The sequence below is a fragment of the Simochromis diagramma genome, unplaced genomic scaffold (genome assembly GCF_900408965.1).
Source record: "Simochromis diagramma unplaced genomic scaffold, fSimDia1.1 OVJJ01000321.1, whole genome shotgun sequence".
Classification (NCBI taxonomy): Eukaryota; Metazoa; Chordata; class Actinopteri; order Cichliformes; family Cichlidae; genus Simochromis; species Simochromis diagramma.
This window is the reverse complement of record NW_024386772.1, coordinates 6096722-6123307: the sequence shown is the minus strand read 5'-3', so window position 1 is coordinate 6123307 and position 26586 is coordinate 6096722. Positions and strand designations below refer to the sequence as shown.

The 26586-nt window shown below is 39.3% G+C and overlaps 1 protein-coding gene and 1 non-coding gene across 4 annotated transcripts in view; one reads left to right on the top strand and one right to left on the bottom strand.

The window, feature by feature from the left end:
• The window catches only part of gjc1 (gap junction protein gamma 1), a 44964-nt gene extending 20521 nt beyond the window's left edge, over window positions 1-24443 (top strand). The window contains exons 2-3 of one of the 3 annotated variants that reach the window (XM_040045174.1): window positions 6414-6511; window positions 21560-24443. In XM_040045174.1, coding sequence (XP_039901108.1) covers window positions 21614-23071 — 1458 coding nt within the window. In that variant the 5' untranslated portion in view covers window positions 6414-6511; window positions 21560-21613 and the 3' untranslated portion in view covers window positions 23072-24443. Of the gene's footprint in view, window positions 1-6413; window positions 15365-21559 lie in introns of all 3 variants that reach the window. The other 2 variants (XM_040045165.1, XM_040045157.1) reach the window with 2 other exon arrangements.
• Window positions 9663-9734, bottom strand: trnac-gca. The gene has a single exon. It is a non-coding gene; the product is annotated as a tRNA-Cys (tRNA).
• Window positions 24444-26586: the final 2143 nt, after the last annotated feature.

The following is a 26586-nucleotide window of genomic DNA, read 5'->3' as shown; positions in this document are numbered from 1 at the left end:
TTGGCTTCACGTGGCCTCAGACTAATGGAATAAGCCATTATGCAAATCAAGCAGTGTATCTGATATGTAGGAAGCGAGAGTCAGTCCTTATGGTTCTTGATGGATGATGAAGAGAAGGAAGTGGAGGAGGGGGGGATGGAGATGGCAAACAGCAGGAAGAGCGACTGTATTGGGATTTGTGGGGGTGGGCAGTGAGATAGGGGGGATTGTGGGGGAAGGAAACACTAGTCAGCCAAGTCCTTGCATTTCATTTATTATAATACCTCTATACTGTGAGCCAGCCTTTGAGTAAGCTTCATTTTTTTGCTGTCTGTGCATTGGCACTGACTGGGATGTTGCATGAGAGCGTTGTCTCTGCTCAGCTCTCAGTGCCATGAGCTGAAACAGGGGACTCCATTCATGCGCTCTGATTTTGTCTTATTAGCCTGTGGTTACCATAGTGGCTCCATAGTGTAGTAGCTTACAACGAGTGAAAGAGTCTCAGTTTGGATCTAGGAGGAGACATAAATCCCTTTGAGTTGCATCATCTCGCAAATCTGGCAAATCCAACATGCAGAGTTACCCACTGTGGCGGCCCCTTGTGAACACAGGTGGAACCTAAAGTATCTTAGACTGTGGGTGCCATATGTGCTGAGCTGCCTTTATGCATTTGTATGTTGTTTCTATAGAGTAAGAGAATTTACATTGCTGGAAGTGTTTTCCAATTTATCATATTTGTAAACTGGACATATGTCAGCAACCATTATTTTTTAAGATGGCAGACAGATGATAGCAACGAATCAGGGAAGGCGGGAGGGGCTGGTGTACTCGTTTCAATTTCTGTCAAGATTTTGCCGCCCTCTGGTCAAGAGTTTTGAAATTGACCCTTGTGTTCCCCTTGTCCAAAAAGCCTACTTTAGCTCTTGATCCGGAAGAGTGGTTTTTGTTTTTCCTTTCACACTGATGTCAAATTACAAGCAGCAGAGAGGGAACAAGTGTGTTTGAAACACACCATCAGAGCTCTCCTCTGGTTCATCTCCATCACCATTCTGCTCTTTGTTCCTATCAGTCTTTCAGACAGCAGAATGGCCCCTACAGTGTAGACCGAGGCTGAAAGCTGCAGCTGCTGCACACACTGAGCAGAGGCGAGGGACAGCACTCCCCCGGTTACTACACACACACACACACGGATGGAGGAGAGAGCTGCTCCTCCCTGTTTGTCTGATGTTTTGCTTTGCTTTAATAGCAAGACTGATGCCATTTAAAACTTTCGCTTCATTTCACTCAATGCAAATCCAGCTGCATTAGTGGGTTGCCAGAGTCCTTCACTGACATAGGACAGTACATGCAGTGGCTCTACACAGCCAGCTCAACCTAATTAGTCCTAATGTTAGTTTAAAAAAAAAAGTACAGCTATGCAGAGACTTTTTTTTTGCATATGACTAAAATCTATATTTAAAAATACCTTTCTTGCCCCCAGAATTATATTACATAATTTTAAATACATCACATCTACCACATCCTGAATAAAGAATCATTAGTGTGTGAAATTAGCAGGTTTTTTTTCTTGCTGTTTGTTTTTCAACCAGACAAACAAAACTGAACATAAAAAACAAACAAACAAAAAAAAAAAAAAGACCTTTTCCCCTATGTGCACATTTTGACAGTTGTTCAAGGTGACAAGTAATATTTATAATAGTTACTTTTAATAGAAATGATATCAACACTTAAATAAAAAAGAAAAAAACACTGACACTTAAAATGTTTGAGCGACTTTGCTGATTTTGTTAAAAGTTTAAAATGTTCTTATCATTGTCACACAACTTTGGATTTGAGGACCCAAATACAGACTACAGGGGAAAAAAGCCCCAAAAGTCAAAGTCTAAACATGAGGAGCCAAGGACGAAATGGAATACAAACTTGGGCCCAGCTCCAGAAGACAGGTTCAACAAAGCCTGAGTCTAATCCTTGGTGGAAAACTCTTCTGATAGCATTCACCATGACAATGAGTAAATGAAGAACAGCGGCTTCATTTTTATGAAGCTATATGTAGGATGACATTCATCATAAACACGAGGGGAGAAAAATGTAATTGTCATCTATGCAGTCGTCCAAATTTATCTTTACAGGTAAAAGTGAAACCCGACCAAATTTTACTTTTGATCTTTAAGTTAAAACTATCCAGCTTCACCCTGACAAGGACAAAATGCAGGTCCTAAAGGACAAATATGAAATAATGAGATAAAAAAAATAGATTACTTTGACATGCGATATTATTTAGATTCATTAAAATTCATTTAGTTTATTTTCAATAAAAACAATGGTTCAGACTTTGCACAACATAATTTGATGACTATATCTGAATATATGAAAATATTTCAGCATAAAATCCAGTGACACAGACTGCCTGTATTCAAAAACCTCACTTTGAACTACATTTAGTCTCACATTACAACTTTCAACTAAAATATTCACAAAATCTCCAACTGATAAACAATGACAGGTATTTATTCACCATTGTGACTGATACTTCTTCTTCTTCTTCTTATTCTTCTTATTATTATTATTATTATTATTATTATTAAAACGCTGATGAATACACTAATCCATGCTAAATGTTTTAATGTAGAGAAACTAGCAGACAACCTGACAACTGCCTTACTGACCATGTAAGGAAGTCATGGAGATACAGACTTCATATTTTATTTTGCTATATTTTATTCAGCGATCACCATTTGTGCCCTTGCATAGATGACCAATTAGTAAAAAAAAAATGCTAATTATTAAACACAACCAATATCTAACCAGGGTTTCAGTGCTTGGACATCAGTTACACAAATGAAAAAGCAGGAGTGAAGGAGTCAAAGAGAAACTTTGTTGACCCTGGCACCTGACACAGTTTAAGTTTAAAGTCTCTTTCTAGAACAAAAAAGCCAGAAATTCCTCTCATGTGTCAACAAACTCAGAGCTTTCACCAAACTTGCTTTCTGGAACAAAGCCTTGGGAAACACACTGAGACAAAAAGTTGGACTGGACTATATATACAGAGATCACCGATTAGGGATTAGACAAAGGAGGGGAATGAGATGCAGAGGAATGCAAATAACAACAGTTAATCAGAAAACAAAATAATCAGAGAATCAAGGCAGGCTGTCACAAAGCATCTTTAACTCAGGACATAGAAGAAAACGAACCTTCAAGCATTTAAAATCTGGAGAAAAAACCCTGGACAAAACAAAAGAGAGTACCATAGACTTGAATATTAACACTTAATAAGGGAACACAAAGGGACGAACACGGGAACAAAAAGAAAGGAAGGCAGACAGAAACAGAAACACTCGGGCAACTGCTGCTACTGACAGTAACAGACATGAACCAAAACACAAGATAACACAAAAATGAAGAAACAAAGCTCAAGAAAGGGATAAGATATAAGGCAAGTTTAACATAGACAAATTTCTTAGTTTCTTAGTTGTCTTCACTAAACATAAAACCTCAGAGATAATGAACATTTCCACACGGGTAATCGGTTTTCTTTGTTTTCACTAGCCCGGCCTTTCTTCTTCAGGCTCTGCTTGCGCTCACATAGAAGGGACGTTTGAGGTATTATTTGACTCTTCTTCTGCACAATGTTGACCAGTTGAATCCCCCCCCCCCAAACTCCAAGGCAGATGCATTATTGGAGGAATGTGTGACAGAGCTCTCTAAAAGAAAGGAAAAATATAGCAGTAAAAAGGAAGATTGCCATTGCAGATAGGACAAGAGAGTAATGCTGCAGATCAAAAGAAGCATGCAGAGAAGTTAGAAAAAATGTATATGTTAACTCAAGATAATATGCAATATTTATTTTATTGTGTGTGTGTTCTTACTTACTTCTGACATGACAGCAGTACATGAATTCTCACTGTGTCATATACTAATAAACAGGAGGTTGAAATCACTTACGTTTGTTGTCAGATTCTTCTCAAATTAATCTTACTGATTGGTGATAAACAGTCTACATGTTATGTGTTCAGCATGTGTTACCATGGTAACACCGTAAAAAGACAGCCATATTTGTTGTTCTGGCTGTTAGCTTCATATATGCCTCTCCTGGCCCGGTAATACAGAGCAACTCCAACACACCCAGGATATCTTTCCACCGTCTGGTTTCACTTACCCTGACAGCAGTTGGGTTCAGGATCATAAGCAGGTTATTATCACCTTGATAAATCTATCATGGGATTCCAAATCTAGCAATCAGTACACTTTAAAAAAGTGTTAAAAAAGTGGTGCTGACTTTACAAAGAAACTATAGTACTGTGGAAAAGTCTTGAGCCACCCTTCACTTCTTTACATTTTGTTTAAAAAAAAATGAGATTCTAACAATTCTAACAAAGTCAGCAGTTTGGTATGACCACTTTTATTCTTCAGCTCAGACTGAATTCTCTTAGTAAGTCATTCTTGTCATTTCGTTAAGTAGTCCTCAGGAACAGTTCTCAGGGCTTCTTGAATGACATTCGAAGCTCTTCTTTGTTGGGTGTCTTTTTTTCCATTCTCTGTTAAGACGATCCCACACTGCTTCCATAATGTTGAGGTCTGGGTCTGTCCAGGTGTGCTTTTACCACACTGGCAGTATGTTTGGGATAACTGTCGCCGTTTCCAATCAATTGATTTCTGGATCTGGCATCGTGAATCAAAAGCTGATGGTACGTTGGAACATTTTTGTATTCATAATTTCATCAATTTTGACAGTATCCCCAACACCACTGGCTAAAATCCAGCAGCAAACCATTCCAGAGCCATTGTGTTTTACAGGTAGACACTCACTGTTATACCTTTTCTCCTGACCTCTGTAGATATTGATGATGGTTTAAACCAGATATTTGAAATTTGGATTCATCACTCCGTAAGTCCTCTTGGCACTGATTTTCAGTCAACATCAACCTTTTCTCCCTGTTTCCCTTCATTAATAATAGCTATTTGACAGCCACTTTCCCACTGAGACCATTTTGGGGGACATTTTTCTATGTTATTGGGTGGTGCAGCAGTGATAAATAAACAAGAAGGAAGGGGAGACATGCAGTGAAGTGCCACTGGTCAGACTTGAACATTTGCCTTATGGAATATGGTCGCCTGCTCACCCAGTGAGCTAAACTGGCTTTTTTCTTTCTTTCTTTCTTTTTTTTTGTCTGGTCATAGTTGAATTTTTTCCTTTCTTAAGGGCATCACTCTCATACATGGTTTTTCGACAGTTTATTTTTTTTAGGCTTGCCACTTCTTCTTTTGTCATCCACTGTACAGTTTCTTCCTATCTTTTAGACCCACACTACATGCCATTCTGTGTATATACTGTATGGGGTAGGTACAAAATTGGCTAGGTACGAGGAGTGGACTGTAAACAAGACATCAATCAGCCAATGTCCAGAAAACAACTTTGAAAGACCTTCAGAAAGATTGGAGAACTATTGCTCACACCACTTAAAAAAAAAAAAAGTCTGGCTTCTTGGATGCAAAATAAAGATATAATAAGGAAAAGATGGCTGGTTCAAGGCTTTTCTACAGTACTGCATACTACGGGGAAAGTATGAAGAAGTTAAACACAGGAATTTTAAGAATTTTCACCAGTGGGAAGGACCATATTAATAAAGTTTAACTTATTAAAACCGGAAAGGAAAGTCAACAAAAATTCTGCATGGTTATCTTTGAGATTTTGCATATTAGTCTATTTATATTGCCGTAATATATTATGCTTATTATGTGAACACAACTATGTTTAGAACTCCTTGTCAAAGACCAGTTTCCCCATGGGACAAAAAAGTTTATTTTTAGCTTATCTTAAAGTTCCCCCACTGTATCTGTATATTTACTACTAAGATATGTTCCAGGCAGGACCTTTTTCTTTTTTAAAGTAGCCTGTTGGGTAATATATTAAGCAAAAAGCCCGGCATACTTGACTCCAGACAATTCACCAGTCTAATGGGAGCTGAACCATTAAATTGCCTGTTAATTGGAATTTCAGCACTAACAATTAAGTATATATAATGTATTTAATATACCATGGCACAAAGAAAAAAACTGCCCGTGGCTTTCCTCAGTGTATCTGAAGTGTCAGATTACTGTGTAGGTTCTGGCTTTCAGAAGGCTTTACGGTCACAGTATACCTATATTGCGTATTTAATGCAGAAGTACAAATCTCTTGTTAGCATTTATTAGAGGTAGTCCTACTCCACTTGGAAGCTGTGACTCTTTTGTGTCACATAAAGCCATAAAAATACATGCACACATATTACCATTTGCATTAATGTGCAGCATGTTTTTGCCGTCCCGCTAATTAAATTCCTATTTTGCAGCAATAGTTTGGGAACCAGTGGTGTGGTATTTATAATGCACTTCTATGTTTTATCATATTTAAAGAAATGTTCTCTTCCTTTATCTATCTTCCCTCTGCCCAGCTTTTCAGCTCCTGCGGTATTAAAGATACGCTGCTGTAAAAGAAGTCATCTGTAATCCTACATGTGCTGTATGGCCCCTCTAAAGAAGGCTCATCAAGGTGAAACTCTTGTATGATTTTTTTAGACACTAAAAGCATGATAGCAGGTTTTTTGGGATGAGAGGGAAAAGCACACACTGTGCATCCAGGTGTGTGATATTTAGCAGCAGCAATCGCCTCAGGAGCAGAACCGTCAAACAAGTGAGCGCACTGTAATGAAAGACTAGCCACTTCCCTGGAGAATGTGAATAATGTGAATAGGAATAAATGACATACAGTACTTTGCAGGAAAATACACACACACACACGCACACGCACACACACTTTTTCTGCCCTTAGAACCTGTCACCAGTGGGTAAGGTGCTCCGCATGCGCACACACAGGCAAGCACGCACACTGAATACATCCATGCCTGAAGACACAACAAGAAATAATAATTGTGAGTCAGCCTCACATATGCATACAGACACACACATACAGTATATACACAGACACCGCCAATAGCCAATCTGCTTTTTCCATAGGAACACATTTTGTTGTTACTGGAGACATTATTTCAAATTAACCACACATTTTATTCTCATTGAGTGGATATTTTACACACCTTTGATTCAATAATACAGACCCACAGATTCTTCCTCAGCTCCATCTGCCCTGCTCCTCTTCCTCAGTCCTTCTCTGACAGGTCTCTATATTTGCAGGTGAGCCTGAGGAGATGATAGCAGTGTGTTTTTGTGTGCGTGGGTGTTTTGGGGACTTGCTCTGCATGATTATGTATGATAACATACGCATGCTGAAGTATCCATTCACCTCAGGTTAACTCGTCTCCTCAACACTAATTACAGATGTTAATCTAATCTGCGGCCGATGAGTTAAATGAGGCTTTTTATGGCGAGGCATGAGATGAAGTGTGGCTCAGTGATGTACGTGTGATAGGAACACACAACCTAAACCTTTTAAGAATTTACTATCTCAAAAAAAAAGCAGTTGTCTGTTTTACTCCAACTAATGGCTGCAGCTATATGAGAGTCAAACAGCAAATATGAATTTCTGCACTTTTTTGTCTCTTTTCTACGCCATTTGCAGCATAGATTATCTCTTCTAAAATTAAAAAAATGCTGTCACTGGTTTGCAAAATCTTGTTCACTGTCACTGGCATTAGCTTGCTTTATAACTAATGCATTTAGAGTAGATAAATGCATGCCCATCTAAAGCCTTATTATCCACACAGCTATAACTGTGTGATGATAGCATTATAAGATAAAATACGTTTATTTTAAGATGTTTAAACGCAGGGTTTTTATGGTTGAATTCTGCTAAAAGAAGATATATGAAAAGAAACGAGCAGCAACAAAATGCAGATCTAAGGAGCACATTCAGAGAATATGTGGTATTAGCCTGTCTCCCCTAAAGCCTTTCCACAGAGCGGAAAGCTTTTCTATTGTCTGCCACCGTGTTGCCTCTGACATGCAGCAGAGCTTTATCACATGTGCAAAGATTCCTGTTTACATACAGCAATTGAAGAGGCAAAATGGGAACCTGTTGATCTACAGATAAATGTTCCACCACTGAGCTGTACTCCCTCATGATTTGTACGTGCTTTATCTGTGAATTCAGCTCTGTTTGATAATGAATTGTATCCACAAAGCCCGAGTCAAGGAGGCAGCCTCTCTCTGAACTGCAAATATTTAACAGCCCAAATGTGTTTGTTCACTCGTGAGTCTCTGCATGTTTGTGTATGATAATGAACCTGCGCTTGTAGCATCCATCCTCCCTCTATTAATTAATTTGCTCCATGGCACAGATAAAAATCAACAACAGTTTATTATTTCCCAAGATTTTTGCTTTTTATCGTGGAGGAAAAAAGGCTTTTAAACATTTCCACACATAAGATGAAGATACATGAACCTTACAGAGAACTCATATACAACATGCTCTATAATAGCCAATAAAAGGATCAGAAGTCACCTGAATATGAATGTAATTTATATAATGATCTTTAAAAGAATACCTGACACTATTATTTTTTTTAGCTTGAGAGATACAGTATGAACAATAATTAATTTATTTCTTTTTTTGGACATGGACATTCTGTACTCTGGATTATATAGCTGGCTGGTCAGTTCATTAGTGTTTAATGCTATTTAGAGTGTGCATTCATTTATGGCATGCTTTCTTAGGCTCCAGTAGTTGCCTGGAAAAAATACATACAAAGACAAATCTGAGTGCCCCCTGTGTTTACTTTATATGCCCATAAGTCCATGAGCGCTGCTTACGGTAGACTGAGGTTCATTTAATATTACCTCCTGTAGAGAGGCTGGAATGCCCTGAATGCAACAAGCAGGGGAAATTATTGTCGCACAGCGAGAACTACTGGCATTGTTATACAGGACAGGAGATTGTATAACAACTCAGCCACAGGTGCCAAACTGGATCCTATCAACTTCTTAAAATCTGCGGTTTTCTGTTCTAATTTCATTTATTCACTGGAAGGGTTTTTCACAGAGGAAATAGATTTTGCAGATGATCAAATTAAACAGATGACTATAATGATCAAGCATTTTCAGACAAAACTGATGAAGCCCAGCTGAGTGACCCCCTCCCCCCTTTTTTTAAACTTGCGTTTAAACATTCATGCGTGATAATGTCACATTATGTGTGATAATGTCATAGTTAGAAAAGGGCATTTTGATCCATAGTCTGACGCTTTATCTTTGTGCTGTTCCTCCTTGTTCTTCTAATTTAGGGTTCACTTATAGTTCAATCCATGAATAATGTAGAAAATTAAATTTCCCTTTGCTCTCTCTGATGTATTTAATGTTTCTATAGTGGTGGCTGCCTATGTATCCAGCTCATTTCCTACAAATCTAAAAAAAAAAGAGTACTTCCTATGATAAGGGTGATTTCAGAAAGGCATGAAATGATTTTTTGCTACAAAGGCAGCATTGATTGACTGGTGATAAAGATTCTTAAAGGAACACTGCAGCCTCTATAAGCACCCATGATTTTAATTAATATAGGATTTTTTTTTAAATACAAATGATCTGTTCTGCTAGTCATAACTCTAACGCTTTGCACTGCAGATGTGCCATACAGTATATGCATTGCCAAACTTCATTACAATAACATATGCTACGTCATCATTTACTTTGCAGCTTTCGGATCGTGTGATATTGTTACCATTTTTTCATACTACCACTGTAGTGCAAAAAGGGGGCACCCAGATTTGAACTGGGGACCTCTTGATCTGCAGTCAATTGCTCTACCACTGAGCTATACCCCCTTGGTGTTAGCCCAGGAAATGACCTGTATATAAAGGCAAATGTAGATCAAACAAATGACGGGTTTTTACATGTTCTTCATTTGTAAACAAATAAAAGTTGTTTACATCCATGTAATGAACCCACTGACCTGCTGTACTTCCTGATTGGTTCAGTGGGATGGTTGCATCCACTTAAACTTTGGTTGTGAATATAAAACCTATTAATCCCTGTGAAGGGAGACGAAAGTGGTAGCTAAAGTTAAACTGGAGCAGTATAAACTACTCAGACCACAAGAATGTCTCTTGCTCCCTGATTAATGTTAATCAGGTGAAGAAACTCTATAATAGCACTAGAATGGACAAAGAAGGCAGCAAGTAACCCAATAAGAAGAGGGGCTGGTTTGGTATTTATCGTAGAAATAGATTGCAGCTGAAGTGAAGTGTAGAGTCACTGGAGATGCTGAGATTTGCACAGCAAACCATTAAATCTAAAGGGAAATATTTTGTTTTATACCACCTTCTGCACAAGACATGCAAACATGCTTTCTGATACAAACTGCTAAGCCAACCCAAACATTAAAAATTATACTTGCTTCTGAGTTTCTTTCTACATGCTGGCCCCATTAGATACATGGCCTTTAAAAGTAAAATTAAATATATATAAGATATCAAATATTAAATATCTTTAAGTATCCCTATCTTTTCACGATTTTCCTTACCTACACGTGAGACTAATGTAGTAAAACAGAGAAAATAAGATCCCGCCACATTTATTGACAATGCATAAGATTAGAATTTAGGGAATTTTAAGGTTCTCCGTTTGCATTTTATTCTAAAAATCTAAACATGAATTAGAAACTCAAAGAAACTCGATCACTGAAGCACACACAAGCAGTCAGACCAGCCTCTCCTCTTTTTATTAGAACGTCAGAAAAAAAATTACAATTTATTCCTTGTTTGGTATTTTTTGTTTGTTTGTTTACATAAATAAAGACATTTCCACTACTAATTGATGTGGAAACGGCATTAACGTGAAAAAAAAATAACTAAAATGAAATGTCAAACTTTCAAAATTTCTTTGAGGATGATCTCCTTAAATGTTTCCCTCTTGTTTAAACATCTGTGTGTCAGTGTATCATCTCAAATTTATGTTTGTTGATTCATATGTTTACAGCAACAGCCTGCCTCCACTCTGTGAGGTGTTCAACCCACCATTGAAGAGCTTAATTTGATGGCTGGCATTTGAAAAATTGTGGTACTTTAATTTGGTAAAATTACGACAGTCTTGAGAAAGTTTACCATCAGGAAGTCATCGATCAAATTTAACTTTCTTGTTTAAACTTGGAAATTCCACACTGCATATGCAAATGAGTCCAAAACACTCCACACATCTTGTACAATTTTTTCATAAAGCTAAACTTTTTGATGAAACCCATATTTTAAGATGACTCGGCTGTCTTGGGCTTCATGCATATTAATAGCTACTCATCATTCTACGGCTCTGAAAGAGAGTTCTTTAATGGCCCGGGTGGAAGTATGTTGCGAAAATACCGACAAGAAGCCAAATGACAACTTTGTCACTTAAGCCTCTTCTTTAAGTGCTTCACTGTTTACATGGACGATACACAGTAAAATGAGCCAAATTAGTTTGGTTTATGCAAGCCGAGTGAGGGATTATGGGTGCTAAGCGGTCCCAATCTCCTCAATCCATCTATGAGCAGCCTGTGTTATGACGTGCTCATATATACACATTTTCTGAAGGCTGCTCATATGCGCTGAGAATATAAAATGCACACAGAAGACTTAGAAGAACCCAGTGTTGATGACTTGCCTCAAATGTTAAGCGGTGAAACTGTTGATTGTTTGCTTTGGTGCTGTATGGAAAATGAAAGGCTTTTCCTTTGCAGTATGACAAGATCTGCATGTTATCTAGCAGCACGCATGACCACTGCATATATATGCAAGCATATGCATGTGTGACACAGATGTTTGCGGTTCAAAAAAAGGCATGTTATCATGGATGGTTTTTGCACATGCTATTGGTGTTAACAAATTCTGGTTTCTAGTTTACTCTTATTTGAGTAATTGTATAGTGTGTTTCACATAGGGTGCAAATGGAATTGCATTAAGGATCTCTTGATTTGATTTGTGTACTCACCTTACAGTATAATGTGTCATGCTGAGAGACGTTGTTGTCAATGTGGTGCTATTTAAGTAAATACTGAAATTAAAACGAAAAACTGTGGACAAGGGAAGCAGTTAAAGACAGTCAAAGTTTGTGGCCTTCACAGAGGGCAACCAGAGTTGAACTGGGGACATGTTGAGCTGCAGTCATATGCTGTAACCCACAGCTAAACCCCTCTGTGTGGCAAACTAGCACTGACAGTAACATGGAGTATGTCCATTTCATGTCAGCAGGGAAAAGAATGAAACCATCTCTTCCCCTCAATGTCTGTGTAATCACACAAACACAGATGGTCTTTCACAGAATGACTTACTGTGTATTACTTGAATGCTAAAGTTTGTCACATAGTCTGATTAGAAGTAGCTGTAAATCACGATAAGCGTGCTTAAAAAACTATCACAAATTTGACTTAGCTCCAGTTAAGGATTTGGGTGTTCATTCCCATCGTTACTCTGAACTTCAGCATCAGCACCATCATTAAAAACAACTCAAATGAATTGACATCAAAGGAAAGAATGTTCCCAGAGTTACTGCCAACATTAAAAAAGACTCACACATAGGAAGGAAACTTGGCAAAAAAAACATTTTTAACCAAAGCTGTGGATTTTGAGCGACATGATATGAATTTAAAGAAGAATTATACTCTGTGCTTTCTCAGCGTATGATCTGTGAAATTCGGCGATAGGAATTGGTCCGCTCAAAGGAGAGCGATAAGAAAAGAGGCTGCGATAGCGTGCAGTCCTAATTTGAGCAACCACCACTGGTGAGTGGATTTGGACAATATCAGACGAACATCTTTTATTGTTCGTAGCGTGCATGATTATGACTCATGAGAGGAAGCGAGGGGAGGGGGAAGAGGGAAGGAGTGAGGAGGGCATGTGGACGCTGGAAGAGATGGAGGATTATGATTGAGTCTTCATGCTTCTGAAAGCACCAACTAAAGTCCATAAACGTTGGCAACAAATGTTCATGTTTTATGTTTCCCAACCTTCAATCGAGAGTACACTGTGTTCTTTCATTGTTGCCCATATGATGTTGGGAAGGGATGGTGTGAGTGTGTGAGTAGTTATCCACTGACAATAACTGACTAAACCTTTGGGTCTGAAAAGTGAACACAAGTGAAGTGAAAAGCCTGTATGTGGGAACACTGGGAACTTCATTTAGTGTACCCACTTCATTAGATACTCTTTATCTTCTTGTTAATGCAAATATCCAATCAGCTGATCATATGTTGTAGACATAGTCAAAACCTGCTGAAGTTCAAACCAAGCATCAGAATTAGGAGGAGATGTGATTTAAGTGTCTTTCTAGGAAGGCAACAGTAACTCAAATAAACACTACTGACAAGCAAAGTATTGAGTATTGTATAGTATACATACTAAATTGAGTATTGTTTAAATAGCACAGCCTACCTGAATGTTATTGCTGATCATGTCCATCCTGTGAACATAACAATGAGTTCATTGTGATCAAATGACCCACACAGTCACAAGATCTCCATCCAGCACTGTGGAATATCATGGAATAAGAGATTTGCATCGTGGATGTGCAGCCGACATATCGGAAGGATCTGCATCGTGTTTTATTTCAATATTAGGCCAGTTTTGAAGACAAAAGGGGGTCCTAACTGGTGCTAGCAACATATAGTGAATATAATGAATAGTTTAGTGTGCGTCTACAATACGATCAGTTGTCCGTGTCTATGGGTTAGTTTATGCTGGGGGAAAAAAATCCCCACAAAGAAACAAAAAAACAAGTTCATGTAAAATTATTGTTTTGATTGTTGCCTTTATTTATTTATTTTTTATTGATTATACTCATAGTTTAGTAAGTATTACGTTTTCTTCTCTTTTCTTCTGTCCTGGTGAAATCTGCAGCATTTAACATTCAGTTTTTATGGTGCTATATAAACAGAGCGTTACTTCTGTTTTCGTCTTTTCCGTCTTCTCCTTCTTCTTCTAAATATAGAGCAAATGAAGCATGTTATAAGTCTGTAGAAGAGGGAATTAATGTAAGTGTGAGACATGCTTACCTCTTTTGCCTCTCCTTTGCCTTTGTTCTGAAAGGTCACATAGAATAAACATGTAAAGCCTGTTTTAGTAGCTGTAGCAGCAAGTAGTACTTATGGCTTAAGGGTATAGTCAGTGCTGTCACAGTTACTAATTATATGAGATTGGACATCCAAACCTCCCATGTCATGAACAGCTGACAGTGAACTGGCTAAACAACAACAGCTGGTTAAGCTGTTATGCATTATTGTACTAACCAAAATAATAATTTCCCCCTGATAAAGAGTTTAATTACATCCTCACAACGTATGAGACTTTATTTGCCATGTGTCCGAGTGCAACAATGTTAGACCCACTTCAAAGAAAGTTTGAATAACAACAACTAACAGCGGCTAACTCCAGCAGCTAACAGCAGTGGCAAAAGCAGTAGCCGCTTATTGACAGACAAGTTCAGGATATCTTCAACAGCTCATCTCAGTATCGCTGTCATCACATAGAAGTAAGCTTCACTAACTCTTCCACTTGTATTAGTGTCCTTTTACAAAGTTTTACAGCCTCTTCCTGATTAAATAGACATGGATTCATATTGACAGCCGAATTAAACGGTGGATTGACATCCGCTGTAGCTTGGATTATGCACTTGAATTGGGAGGGTTAAGAAAAAAGAATTCAGTTGACAGCAGTGAGGTTTCACATACTGTAACCTTCAATATAGAGATTAAATATCCTGTAGATATACAAACACATTAGTCATTTCAGCATTCAGCTTTGTTTTTCTCAGTTCAATTAAAGCAGACAGCACAACTTGTGGCCCTTAAACAATGCTGCAAAAGCACAAAGAGCTCTAATTACAAACCTACCTTTAGATTTGCTGAAATCCTCCTCATGTCCTGCTTCTCTCCAGTGGCTAGAGGTCTCACAAAATCAGTGAGTTGAGAATTATTTACCTCCAAAAGCCCTCCTATGTTTTGACTGTCTGTCAGTCCTAGACCTCCCCCCCTCCTTTACCCCTCCAAGGGGTATTAACCCCCCCCCCCCACCACCACCACCACCTCTTCCTCATCATCACCACACATACAAACACACCCCCACCCCCAACCATGACCCAGTTTGGAGGGGATGAGGGGGGTAAGTGAGGACCATTGTGTGAGTACCACAGGGAGAGAGGCAAGATGCTCTGCCTCTCTCATTCCTCTCCCTTTCAGGAAGGACTCACACTTGGTTAAGCACACACACTGAGACTCTTCATAAGAGAACGTCCAGAAAGCCGAGTGTTTTGTTGTGAGGTTTTTGTTGTCGAAATGCCGCTTTTGATTTTAGGTTAGGTTTGTTTGATGTCAGGCGAGGTTAAGAGCCTGTAAAGGAGACTATAAGTGAGACGAGGAGATAGAGATGAGCGGGCCTCATGTTGAGAGACAAAGGACACAGTACCTGGCATCCGGGAGAGAAGGAGTAGAGTGAGTATGCTGCTTCATCACTTTACTTTGCTCCTTGTGTTGTTTTTTATAAAATTTCCAAGTATTTTTTTAATCTGAAACGATGTCAGGTTGCCTGACCAAAGATCCAGTATTTCCAAAACGAGATAGCAGATGAATGACTTCCTGAACTTGTTTGTAATCTTCTGGAGAACTTACATTACTATTTCTAACAGCGTAAGGCACAGATGCACGTGGAGAGGCTGCTCCTGCCTCAGAGATTCTTCCTGTAACATATGGAACTAGTTTTCCGTTGTGTTCCTTCCCTTCGGAAACTATTAATGAGGGATTTTTTCTTTTTTTTTGCCACAAACGCAGAGAGGCATGCTTCTTGAAAACCCGCCTCTCTTATGTAAAATGAAAAGGACTTAATTTAAGCAACGAGCTCCTCATTTTGAGATCTCCTTATAGGCCGGGGTCCATGACCATTTTTCTTTTATAAAAAAACTGTCAGCAGTTTCTGTTTTTATCTCTCACTACTGAGATTGATTTGAATTCCTTTATCTTTTCTGCTGCACGTTTTATGAACCAGAGGCCCAAATCGGGGTGCAGTGCCTACTTAACTCTTTGGAATTCATAGTTTATTTGTGTTTCATGGCCGCCCACATTGATCACTCTGCAAGTAAGTTTGATGTCTGTTTGTATGTGTGTGTCTGTGTAGAAACATGAACCATAGAATCTGAAAATAGATGTTAATCATAGTGTTCAAAACCATTTGTCATTGAACCTAATGCTAAGTCACTCTTGACGTGCATGATTTTAATCACTTGAGAGAATTTTTTAAACAGAGTTACTGCTCAGGAAAAACAGAAGATAGTCAGAAAATGTTGGTAAGAATTTCCTTTTTAGCTATGCTGGATTTTTGGATGATTTGAAACACAGTACAGAAAATCCCTTTTCTACTTAATCCACACATTTGCCAGCTGTCAGTCCTCTACTGAAGCTGTAGACATTAAGATTTATTGTGATTATTATATCATGATATAGTTGTTATCTTTTAGTCAAACTGCAGATTCACAAAGCAGAAGCAGAAGCTAATGACCTTGTTGTGACTTAAATTTGGTGGTTTTATGTTCGGGTCTTATTGCTACAAAACAGCCATGATTAAACCCAAATATGACGATCCAGGGGGTTATCATGGACAGATGTCTGGCCAGCTACTGCGTGAGCAGATTAGTTTGATCTGTGCCGTCTGCGTAGGACAAGTTGGGACTGTGAAGGGCAACAGTGAAGCCTGAAGATGCCACTGGCAGAACAGAGGGAGAGGGCACTACGGTGCTGACCCCCCACACAAAGACAGGCAGAGGAGTTCTGACTCTAGAAGATGCTCTTGGTTTTTCCTCTGATAACTCTGAGGCTTCCTTTTTAGTGTTAACAGAACAATCAGCATTTCTGGTGAATTGTGGAATAAGACATGTCACTCTCTTGGTATGATGTAAAATGCAATAGCAGAAAAGACTAATGACAGGCTACAACACATACACAATTGATTTCACTGTGCCTGAATTCCCATTGCAACGCAAATTAATTATTAGCTGCAGTGTTCATTCTTTGGAAAGAAATATGTCTTTTTTGTGATTAAGCTTTCCAAGGACAGCATATTAAATTTCTGAACACACTACAGCATTTAGAGCACGGGCAGCTTGGAACTCAAGCACTGGAACTCCGCTGATTAAATTCCTGTTAATATAAAAATTGAAAATGTGACTTTATGACAAGCAAGCAGTGCAATTAACTCTTCTCCCAGTGGAATAGTTCTTTTTCTCTAGCTGGTTTGCCTGCCTGTCAGCCACAATATTCTGCTTTAGCAATAATTGCTGAATGTTTATTTTCACTATATGACTTTGTAGATGTGATTTTTATTTGGTGAAAGAATATAACCCATCAGCTCAACTCTATAAGTACTAAGTACTAGTATTGTACTTGTCTTGTTGGATTTAGTAAGTACTAAATGCAACAAAACCTTGACACGGGGCCTTGTTGAAGACAAGTAATATAAATAAAATATAAATAAAATACAGAGGACAAAAAGGGAAGCAGACATAAAGTTTAGGTAGCATTGTTTTCACAACACGTTGCTCACCTAAAACTGCTGCAAAAACAAAATATAATACAGGTTGAAATTATTTAACCTTTTACATTAACATGCTGCGATTATCAATGTGATAACGTTTCTGGTTAGATACTGAAAAGAAAGAGAAACTTTGTCTGCCACTAACATCTACAGATAGGTCCCAGAAGGCAGTAAAAGTTCAAATGAGGAGTGTTTTAAAGGCAGCAGTCCAACAGCAGATCAGCAGGAACAGGAGCCAAATCAGCGTCGACTGAATAAAACGCTGACAGTGATTTTTTTTTTCTTTACAATCACTTTAAAAACACTAAAAGAGATCTAATTGATGATTAGCAGACTAAGAAAATGAATTCCCTGTGGGAAAACAGTCTGTACTTTAATGGCTGCGGACTGACTGATCAATGACCACTACTGTAATTGTACAGGTTTGCTGGTCTGTGAATGACTACAGTCGGAGTAAAGTGCAATATGTTAATTATGGAAAATGTTCCCAAAAAAATCAATGCAATCGCAATATGCATTTCTAAATATGGTGACCAGTAATAGAGTCATGCATTTATACAAACAGAAACAAATGTATAAATATACGCATTAGTGTGCTTCACTTGATTAAAGTTCAACCAAACGCTAATAAATCTATTAGCTTTACATGTGCTCATTAGAGGTTTTTCTTTTCTCTGTTTTACAGTACATTTATTATTCAAACTGCCCTGAAACGTAGCAAAAAACCATTAGACATTCAGTCCTTCTTGTCAGGGTAGTACATAAAGTATAAAATAAACCTATGCAAAACATGATATATATGTAATTTAAGTACAGCGTTCAATATTTAAATGCACAACTTGCTCCAAAAATACTCCAAGTTAGTGTGTGCCAAGTCACAGGCAGGAAACTGAGGGGGCTTTTGAACTTGTAAGTGTGTCTGCTTGTCTGTCGGTCTACATACTATATCTGGATATGAGTCTCTGTGGATCTTGCAGGAGAAGAGTTAGTGACTGAGGGGATCCCTGCGGTGACGCTCACTGTAACTGTCTGCTTGATTCAGTACGTAAGGGCTGTGATGTGGAGTTTTCAACCCCCGAGAAGTGATCGTGTTAACTTCTGACCTTGTACTTCAGCGTGGCTCCGATATATCAAAGAGAGACTGATATATCTGTGTTTGTTGACCTGTGATTACACAGTCATGACCTTTTCGCAGATGGCTGTGGAGCCATTGATCCTGACTGTGATTCACTTTCAAAGCTCATTAGTTGAAAATTGCTGTGTTTACACTGGAGGGGATTTCCTTGTGACTCTTACCATTTTTAACTTTTGAACTAGAGTCTGCTGTGCTTTTTGACGTTTTCATGTGTGACATGATTTCCACCAATTTGCTGTTCATTCTTCATATCAAAATTTTTGACAGAAAGTCTGCCTGTTGTGTCTGCACGGTGCTATTCGGGAGGCTGACTCACCTCGGTAACTTAATGCACAGAGTCAGCTTCTTACCCCTAACTGCCCCACTAGCTCCTGAAGACATAAATTGGATGAGAAAGCAAAATGCCAGGTTATATGCAACTAAGGTAGCAGGAGGATTAAAAACAGGCAGCTATGTGCCTGGATCAGAGCATCTCTCCTGGTCAGGGTGAAGCTTTTCAATTCCTGGTGCAAAAATTTCCTAAGGACTTAACACGGGTGAACAAGGGCCCATCAAAGGACATAGTGAAGTTCCTCTATTACTTGTGGATTTTCAATGATTGTTTTAACCTAAGCCTTAAGCTAAATGCATAAAAGGGTTGTCATGCATGTTTTACAAACCTACAGAACATTTTTTTAAATCTTTTTTTGTATCTATAATTGAAAACTATGGTGGGTTAACTATATTATCAGTATGTTTGGATAAAAGGGTGCAGTATTGCTTTATCAGCTATAATGCTTAACCAGTAACACAATTTTTAACAGATGAATAAAATAGCGAAGTAGAAAAACAGCTGCAGAAACCAAAATTGTTTTATATATCAGTCTGTGCTCTGATATAGATGTACTCACCTCTGCTCTGGAATTTGGGTATTTCACCACCTGAGTCAGTAGGAGTTAACTCTGTTTTAGAGCCAATTGAGGAAGTGCAGTTTTGGGCTTCATTCGCTAAATTTCTTTAACCACATGATTAGAATAGACCAAATAGAGCTTATATCAGATATAGGGGAAAAAAGATTTGCAAATACAAGCCAGTAAATTAAATAATAAATAAAGCAAGCTTGCAGTTCAAGTGTCTGGGATCTGTAAAATTCAAAATAAATCAGCTCCATGACTGAACAAGTCAAAGTAGTGCTGGACCATAATGCATATTACTCCCAGGAGCTGTAAAGTGACCGCATATCAAAAATTACTGTGTGAATAACACCCCAAATCAGCAGTACCTGTTAGGTGAAGAGCTCACGGGAGAAAAGGTAAAAAATATAGCAAAAGGTCCAATGTGAAAATACCAGTACCATAAAATAAGAAGTAGAAAAGTACAGAAAGTAGACAGAGAGAAAAGATAGAGTAAGATAGATAGAATAGCCTTATTTAATCAAACTTTCATCTCTGTGGTCGCTTTTTTGTCTGTGGAACTGGATATTATTAGCTAAAGGACAACTGTGCAGAAGAATTATGTAAAGAAATGCTGTGATGTAATGCAGGAACAGTCAGACAGAGCTCCACGATGAAAGGACACTGTTATGACTCTTTGTGCTTATGGCAACCTCTTGCTCCGCTCCGGCCATGTGCTGCTTACTCATATTTGTTGCTCACAGACTCTTAGAGTTGGCGCTCTTTCAAGGACTTCAATGCTTACTCTAACTGCAAAAACACTCTCAGAAGGAGCTGTTGTGCACTCACGCGTTGGTAATACGCACACCGGAGCGTACTCACACAGAGGATTCCTGACATTTACCTCCTGTGTCTCAGGCATGCCCTTATATGGTCAGAATGATCAATACTTACGACATGTTTTATCACAAGCCTTCTTCCAAACATTCCCGCCCTCTTGACTCCTACTGGAGACACAAAGCAGAGGGCTGGGAGCTCATGCGTCTCTGCTATAGCTACATTTTCTCTCTTAATGTAGCTCATTTGAACTAAGCTCTCAACCTGCTTGGTAAGGATATCGTCCCTGGAAGCCCTTTAAAGCCCAAACTAAGCTCGTATTCATGCCTGGATTTTCCTCTCAGTCAAGCTGACAATAAGCCATGCGCTACTGTGGCTTCATAAGGGGGAAAGTTCTGTGGAGGTGCCACACTCATCCCCCAAAGCCACCCTCAGGGACAGCAGTGTTTGGGTTCAGCTCCACTGCCTGAGATAATGTGGGTCTGCTGTCTGAAATCCCGCTCCAGTGGCTTGTGCCTGGCCACCTGCTGGTTCTGCTGGTGAGGATGGACAGCCTGGAGCCCAGACCTAACCTACATAGGCAACATGTCTCTATCCCTGAACTGCACATGCACACATGCAGCAGAGTAGAGTTCAATTCCATTTACCTCCCAACCAGAACAAACCAGTGAAGTTAATACAATCCTGAAAACTGCACCTCATACAGAAGAAGGCTCACTAAGAGGATTTATTTCTTCTGAAAGAGATAGGCTGTTAAATAAAGTGTGTGTGTATTTGGTGATAGCAAATTCCCTATTTGGATTATTTCAGCTCCTTCTCAGTGCTGTTTGATGGTATTTTTTTTTATACTGAGATCCTCTTTCCACCCTGTTTGGTCTGCTAATTCTCTAAAAAGCCCAAAGTTGACAGCAACCTCACTGTGGCACTGAGCTAAAATCAGTGGGCTTGCATTTGAAATGTATAGAGCAACAGATCAAATTAAGGACTTAGTGACTCCGTGAGATCAGAGGGGAACATTCATTTTAATTAAGGCAATTATTATGTCACACCCTTAACCATCTTGCTGCTAAACTTGCAGGGCTAATGCTATTTCTGCATGAATTAAAGTCTTATTAATATTGGCACAAAAGTGACAAAATGCTTTGATCGTGTTTTGAAATGTTGGTGATACTCGTGTGGAGGCATTTACTGTCAGCTTACTGTACCTTCCTTGTTTCACTCTTGTCTTGACACTTTTTCTCTTTCTTTACTTTCTCCAGAGTCTGTGAACAGGTGAGAGAGGGACACTGTCTGCCCCACTGTCCAGCGACACCATGAGCTGGAGCTTCCTCACGCGGCTGCTGGAGGAGATCCACAACCACTCCACCTTCGTGGGGAAGCTGTGGCTCACCGTGCTCATCGTCTTCCGCATTGTTCTTACTGCCGTTGGGGGAGAGTCCATCTACTACGACGAACAGAGCAAGTTTGTTTGCAACTCAGGCCAGCCAGGCTGTGAGAATGTCTGCTATGATGCCTTCGCCCCTCTGTCTCACGTCCGCTTTTGGGTCTTCCAGATTATCTTGGTGGCAATGCCTTCTCTCATGTACATGGGCTATGCTGTCAACAGAATTGCACGATTAGATGAAGCCAAAGGAGGAGCTGGATCTGTTGCTGTTAGGACAGGAGGAGGGGGCTACACGCACAGAAAACCTAGGAAAATGTGCTTTGGAGCAAGACAGCACCGAGGCATTGAGGAGACCGAGGAAGACCAGGAGGATGATCCGATGATCTATGAGGTGCCGGAGATCGAGCCCCCAAAAAGGCCACGGGACCCACTGCAGCCCACACCCAGACCCAAAATCCGACATGATGGGCGTAAGCGAATCCGAGATGAAGGGCTAATGCGGGTCTATGTTTTGCAGCTGGTGACTCGTACGGTGTTGGAGGCTGGTTTCCTTACAGGCCAGTATTTGCTGTATGGTTTCCGTGTGATGCCCATATTTGTGTGCTCAGGGAAACCTTGTCCACACAGTGTTGATTGCTTTGTGTCGAGGCCTACAGAGAAGACCATTTTCCTGCGCATCATGTATGGTGTCACTGTCCTTTGCCTCACACTCAATGTTTGGGAAATGCTCCATTTGGGCATTGGTTCCATTTGTGACATTCTTCGCCGTCGCCGCTGCCCACCTCAGGAGGATGAGTACCAGCTGGGCCTGTTGGGTACCAGTGGGGGTGTGGAGGGCTCAGTAGGGGCAGCAGGTCCTGAGGCAGGTTCTGAGGGAGGCGTAGGAGGAGATGGTGCTGCCGATTATGTTGGCTACCCCTTCTCGTGGAACACCCCGTCAGCTCCACCTGGTTACAACATTGTTGTGAAGCCAGAACAGATGCCCTACACAGATCTTAGCAACGCTAAGATGGCATGCAAACAGAACAGGGCTAACATTGCCCAGGAGGAGCAGCAGCAGTTTGGCAGCAATGAGGACAATTTCCCCACTGGAGGAGAGGCCCGTGTAGCCCTGAACAAAGACATGATCCAGCAGGCTCATGAGCAACTGGAGGCAGCTATCCAGGCCTACAGTCAGCAGCACCGGGCAGAGGAGCAGCTTGGGGACAACCAGGATGACAAGCCCCAAAGTAACATTATCCAGGCCCAACCTCAGCCACAACCCCAGCCTCAGAAAGAGCGCAAGCATAGATTTAAGCATGGGAAAGGCGGGAGCAGTGGAGGTGGAAGCAGCAGCAACAGTAGCAGCAGCAAATCAGGAGAGGGCAAGCCCTCTGTATGGATTTAACCCCAGAAACAGTGACCCGTATTGAAAACATGTAAATATTGGAGACTGGATGATGAGCTGTTGCAATGTTACTTGGATATTTAAACACCATTATGCCTTACAGAATCCTGCAAGCTGGAGAAGATGCGTGTTTGCGTATAATGGTGTGTAAAGAAAAAAGAGAGAGAAAAAAACATGTGATATTGCAGCTGACAAATTGTTTTGTCTGGGTAATCACTGTTTAACTTGAAACATCACACCAACACAAACTATGTTAGGCTACAGTCTGTCGTTTACATGTGTCGTTCTTCTCAAGCCCCAAAGCAGATTATTGACCTCTGTTTTCTTCCCGTTCACCCTTTCAGGAGAATCCCAGGATCATTATGTGTTCTCTTGCAAAATTAGACTGATTCCAAATTTCGATGATCACAATGTAAATGCAATAAAATGATGCATGATTCCATGGTGCCGCCCAAAGGATTGGCTTTATAGTGCAGTGAGAAGATCACCTTCCTGAAGGTTGTGTCCTGTCACTCATGTTCCATGTCTGCTTCATTAATAGTGTTATATTGCTGTGACTTTGCATTTGACCGTGTGTTTGTAAATGTTTGTTGTGTATTTTTTGATAACAGTAGTACACCAGCTGCTACAGAAACCTATGAGTACAGCTGGTGGATTTTTATCCAGTCTACATCTGAAATTATCTGTGAAAAAATAAATAATAAGGTGCAGAAGCAATCCAGATTTTATAGTTTATTCTTAAATATCTCATTTTCTCCTTATGGCTTTTCATGGCTCAGTACCATCGTTCCTCTATCTGCCTTGTGTTTGGCTGCCCCCTGGTGGTGTCTTCAACGGGGCTTGATACTGGGGAGAAGATACCAGTTGCCAATGCTACCTGCATCCAGCAACACCTTAACCAGCTGTAATGTTCCTTTTCTATTGACAATACTTGTGTCACTTATGTCTTCCCAGTGCTACAAGTCCAGTGTTAGATGCACAAGGCTGCAATATTACAACATTGTAATGGAAAAGGTTTAAAGCCATTACTATAACACAGTGAGACCAAACACTGTCTGTGTGATGCAAGTTGTCAGTGCCAAGATTTTATGCTAGGCTGCCACGAAGCCTGGTTGTTTGTAGCTTTGGAATACTGTGGCCATGCTACTCCACTTGTGGAAATATGCCTATGTGAGACCAACCCTTTTGTAAAAGTCATTTTTCTTTTCTTTTTTTTCCTTCTTTTTTTGTACAACAGTATGTCTTGCATTTTTTCATATGGGATTTAAAATGATAAAACTTCAAAATGGAGTCAAATTTTATGTTCCAGACAGTGTTTTATATGAAAACACTCTGTTTTTCAATAAAGTTTTGTTTTGTTTTGTAAAATAAATAAACAAAAAACAAGATCTTTTGAAAATGAATTAGCTGTATGAATATTTATGTTTATTGTGATTTAAATTGCCTTCTAATTGTAAAAAAAAAAATGTTAAATAGGACATAGTATATTTTTATAATATGTTAACTACAGTGACTTAAAGAAGTAAAGAAAAAAAAAGTCTTTTCCTTGTATGTTGCCGTATCAGTATTTAATGTATGTAAAAAACCTCTGGGCTGTATTTTAATAAACAGTGTCACTCCTTTTTCAACACTGGTCTGAGATCTGCTGAACACCGTTGTGGGTCATTGAATCCCTTGTCAAAATATTTTAAAGTGCCAAGTAATTCAAATAATTCGAGCTCCACAGTAGCTTCCCAAACAAGCTGTATGAAGGCAGGAGGAAAAACAATTTAAAAAGAAAGTAAATAAAGCTGATTTAATACATTTCATGTTAAAAGTCTACAATTCTCTCAGTAAACATTAAATGAGTTAAACAAAGCACCACTCGTGAAGCAGTGGCTGAACACATAGCTTTCTAAATATGGAATACAGTGCAGCAGAGTGCTTGAAAAACCTTTTTGGATTGTTCACCACTGGGCTCCACATGTCTATTCATCAAGCCCAGCCATCATTAGACAGACATAAGTCACCCGAAGCAATCCAACCAGCCTTACCCAAAGCAGTGATTGGCTTGTCTGAAGCGACCCTAATCCCAAAGAGCCATAGGTGATTTACTGAGAATTTGCCGGTCCCTGTCAGTCTTTTCCCTACAAGGCATATCAACTCTCATTACATTCTTCTCCAGTAAGCAAAGTTTCTCCACTGCTGCTGTTTTTTTGAGAGAAGGCAATAAGATCCAGCAGGGACCACAAGAGGGCGACATCCTGTTAAATAAATTACATCTTCAGGAGTGAGTGAGAGCGAGTAAAGGCCATTCTGTTAGAGTGCCACGGGGGTACTCAGCGACCCCATCTGCTTAGATCTTGATGACTGCCAGCTTGTGTTTATATATTCAAAACATCTCCAAGTTGTATTGTTGAGAAACTGAGAAATTTGGCCAGCTATCCAGGTCAAAAGAACTACCCTGTGGCACATTTGTGTGTTTGGCATGACCTGTTTTCTATTCTGTGCTGAGTGACTGGAGAAAAAAATAGAATACTAAAACAGAAAGTGTTCACAAATGGAGTTTATGCCCCTCTGTATTCTGTCCTTGTTATCTACAGTAACATCCACTATTAACCAAACATCTCCAAAATCTTATAACAAGGGCTTTTTTTCTTAGAAAAATACAAGAAAAAAAATTAAGGTAAACTAAGATGCCCTGTCTGATACACAATAGTGTGAATATGTGTTTTAGCTTTTGTGTTTTAGCTTTATGAGCATAGTGAGGTCAACAAGCTTAATTGTATTTGACTTTTTAATCCCTGAGCTACCAAGCCGCTTAAATAACTACATCATATTCCTCATACTGTTACTATATCTGTGATAGATATTCTATTATATGTTAAATTAAATAATTATGGTTATTTTTTATATCACTGAAGATTGATAAAAATCAATCTTGATAGTCATGATAAAAATCTTTGACTTTTATCATGACTTTGGTCACTTTTAGTCATTATTCTGCTGCAGTAAATCTTGCTACTTTACTTTCTACTTTATGTGTATATATCAACCTCCACTTTATATTATATCTTGTCACACCACTGTGCCAATTCATGTTAATGAAAAATAGTAGCAGTATGAAGCATTTTAACAATTAAAATGATCAACGATATATATCAGTATAAATCTGGGATCATAAATAATCCCACTTGGTCACTTGAGGGTTAAAAAGTTTCAGCAAACTAAATTAACTTGAATGACAGTGGCTGGATTGGCAGTACTGGCAAAATGATGAGGTGCGGGTATTCATACTCAAACATTTTATGACATAATGTAGTGACAGAAAGATTTTGCAGTTAAAGACAATAGAAATTCCAGGAAACATAAACACACCTTGTGATTTTCAAGAAACTTTAAGGCTGAAAGACTCTCGTCACAGTTGGAAGATTTTGGTCTCAGTTGAATTATCAAAGAAGAAGAAAGAGGTATGTGGGAACTTTTCTGGAAAACCATAACTGGTCTTGTCAGCATCTGGGGGAGGAGCAATGTTC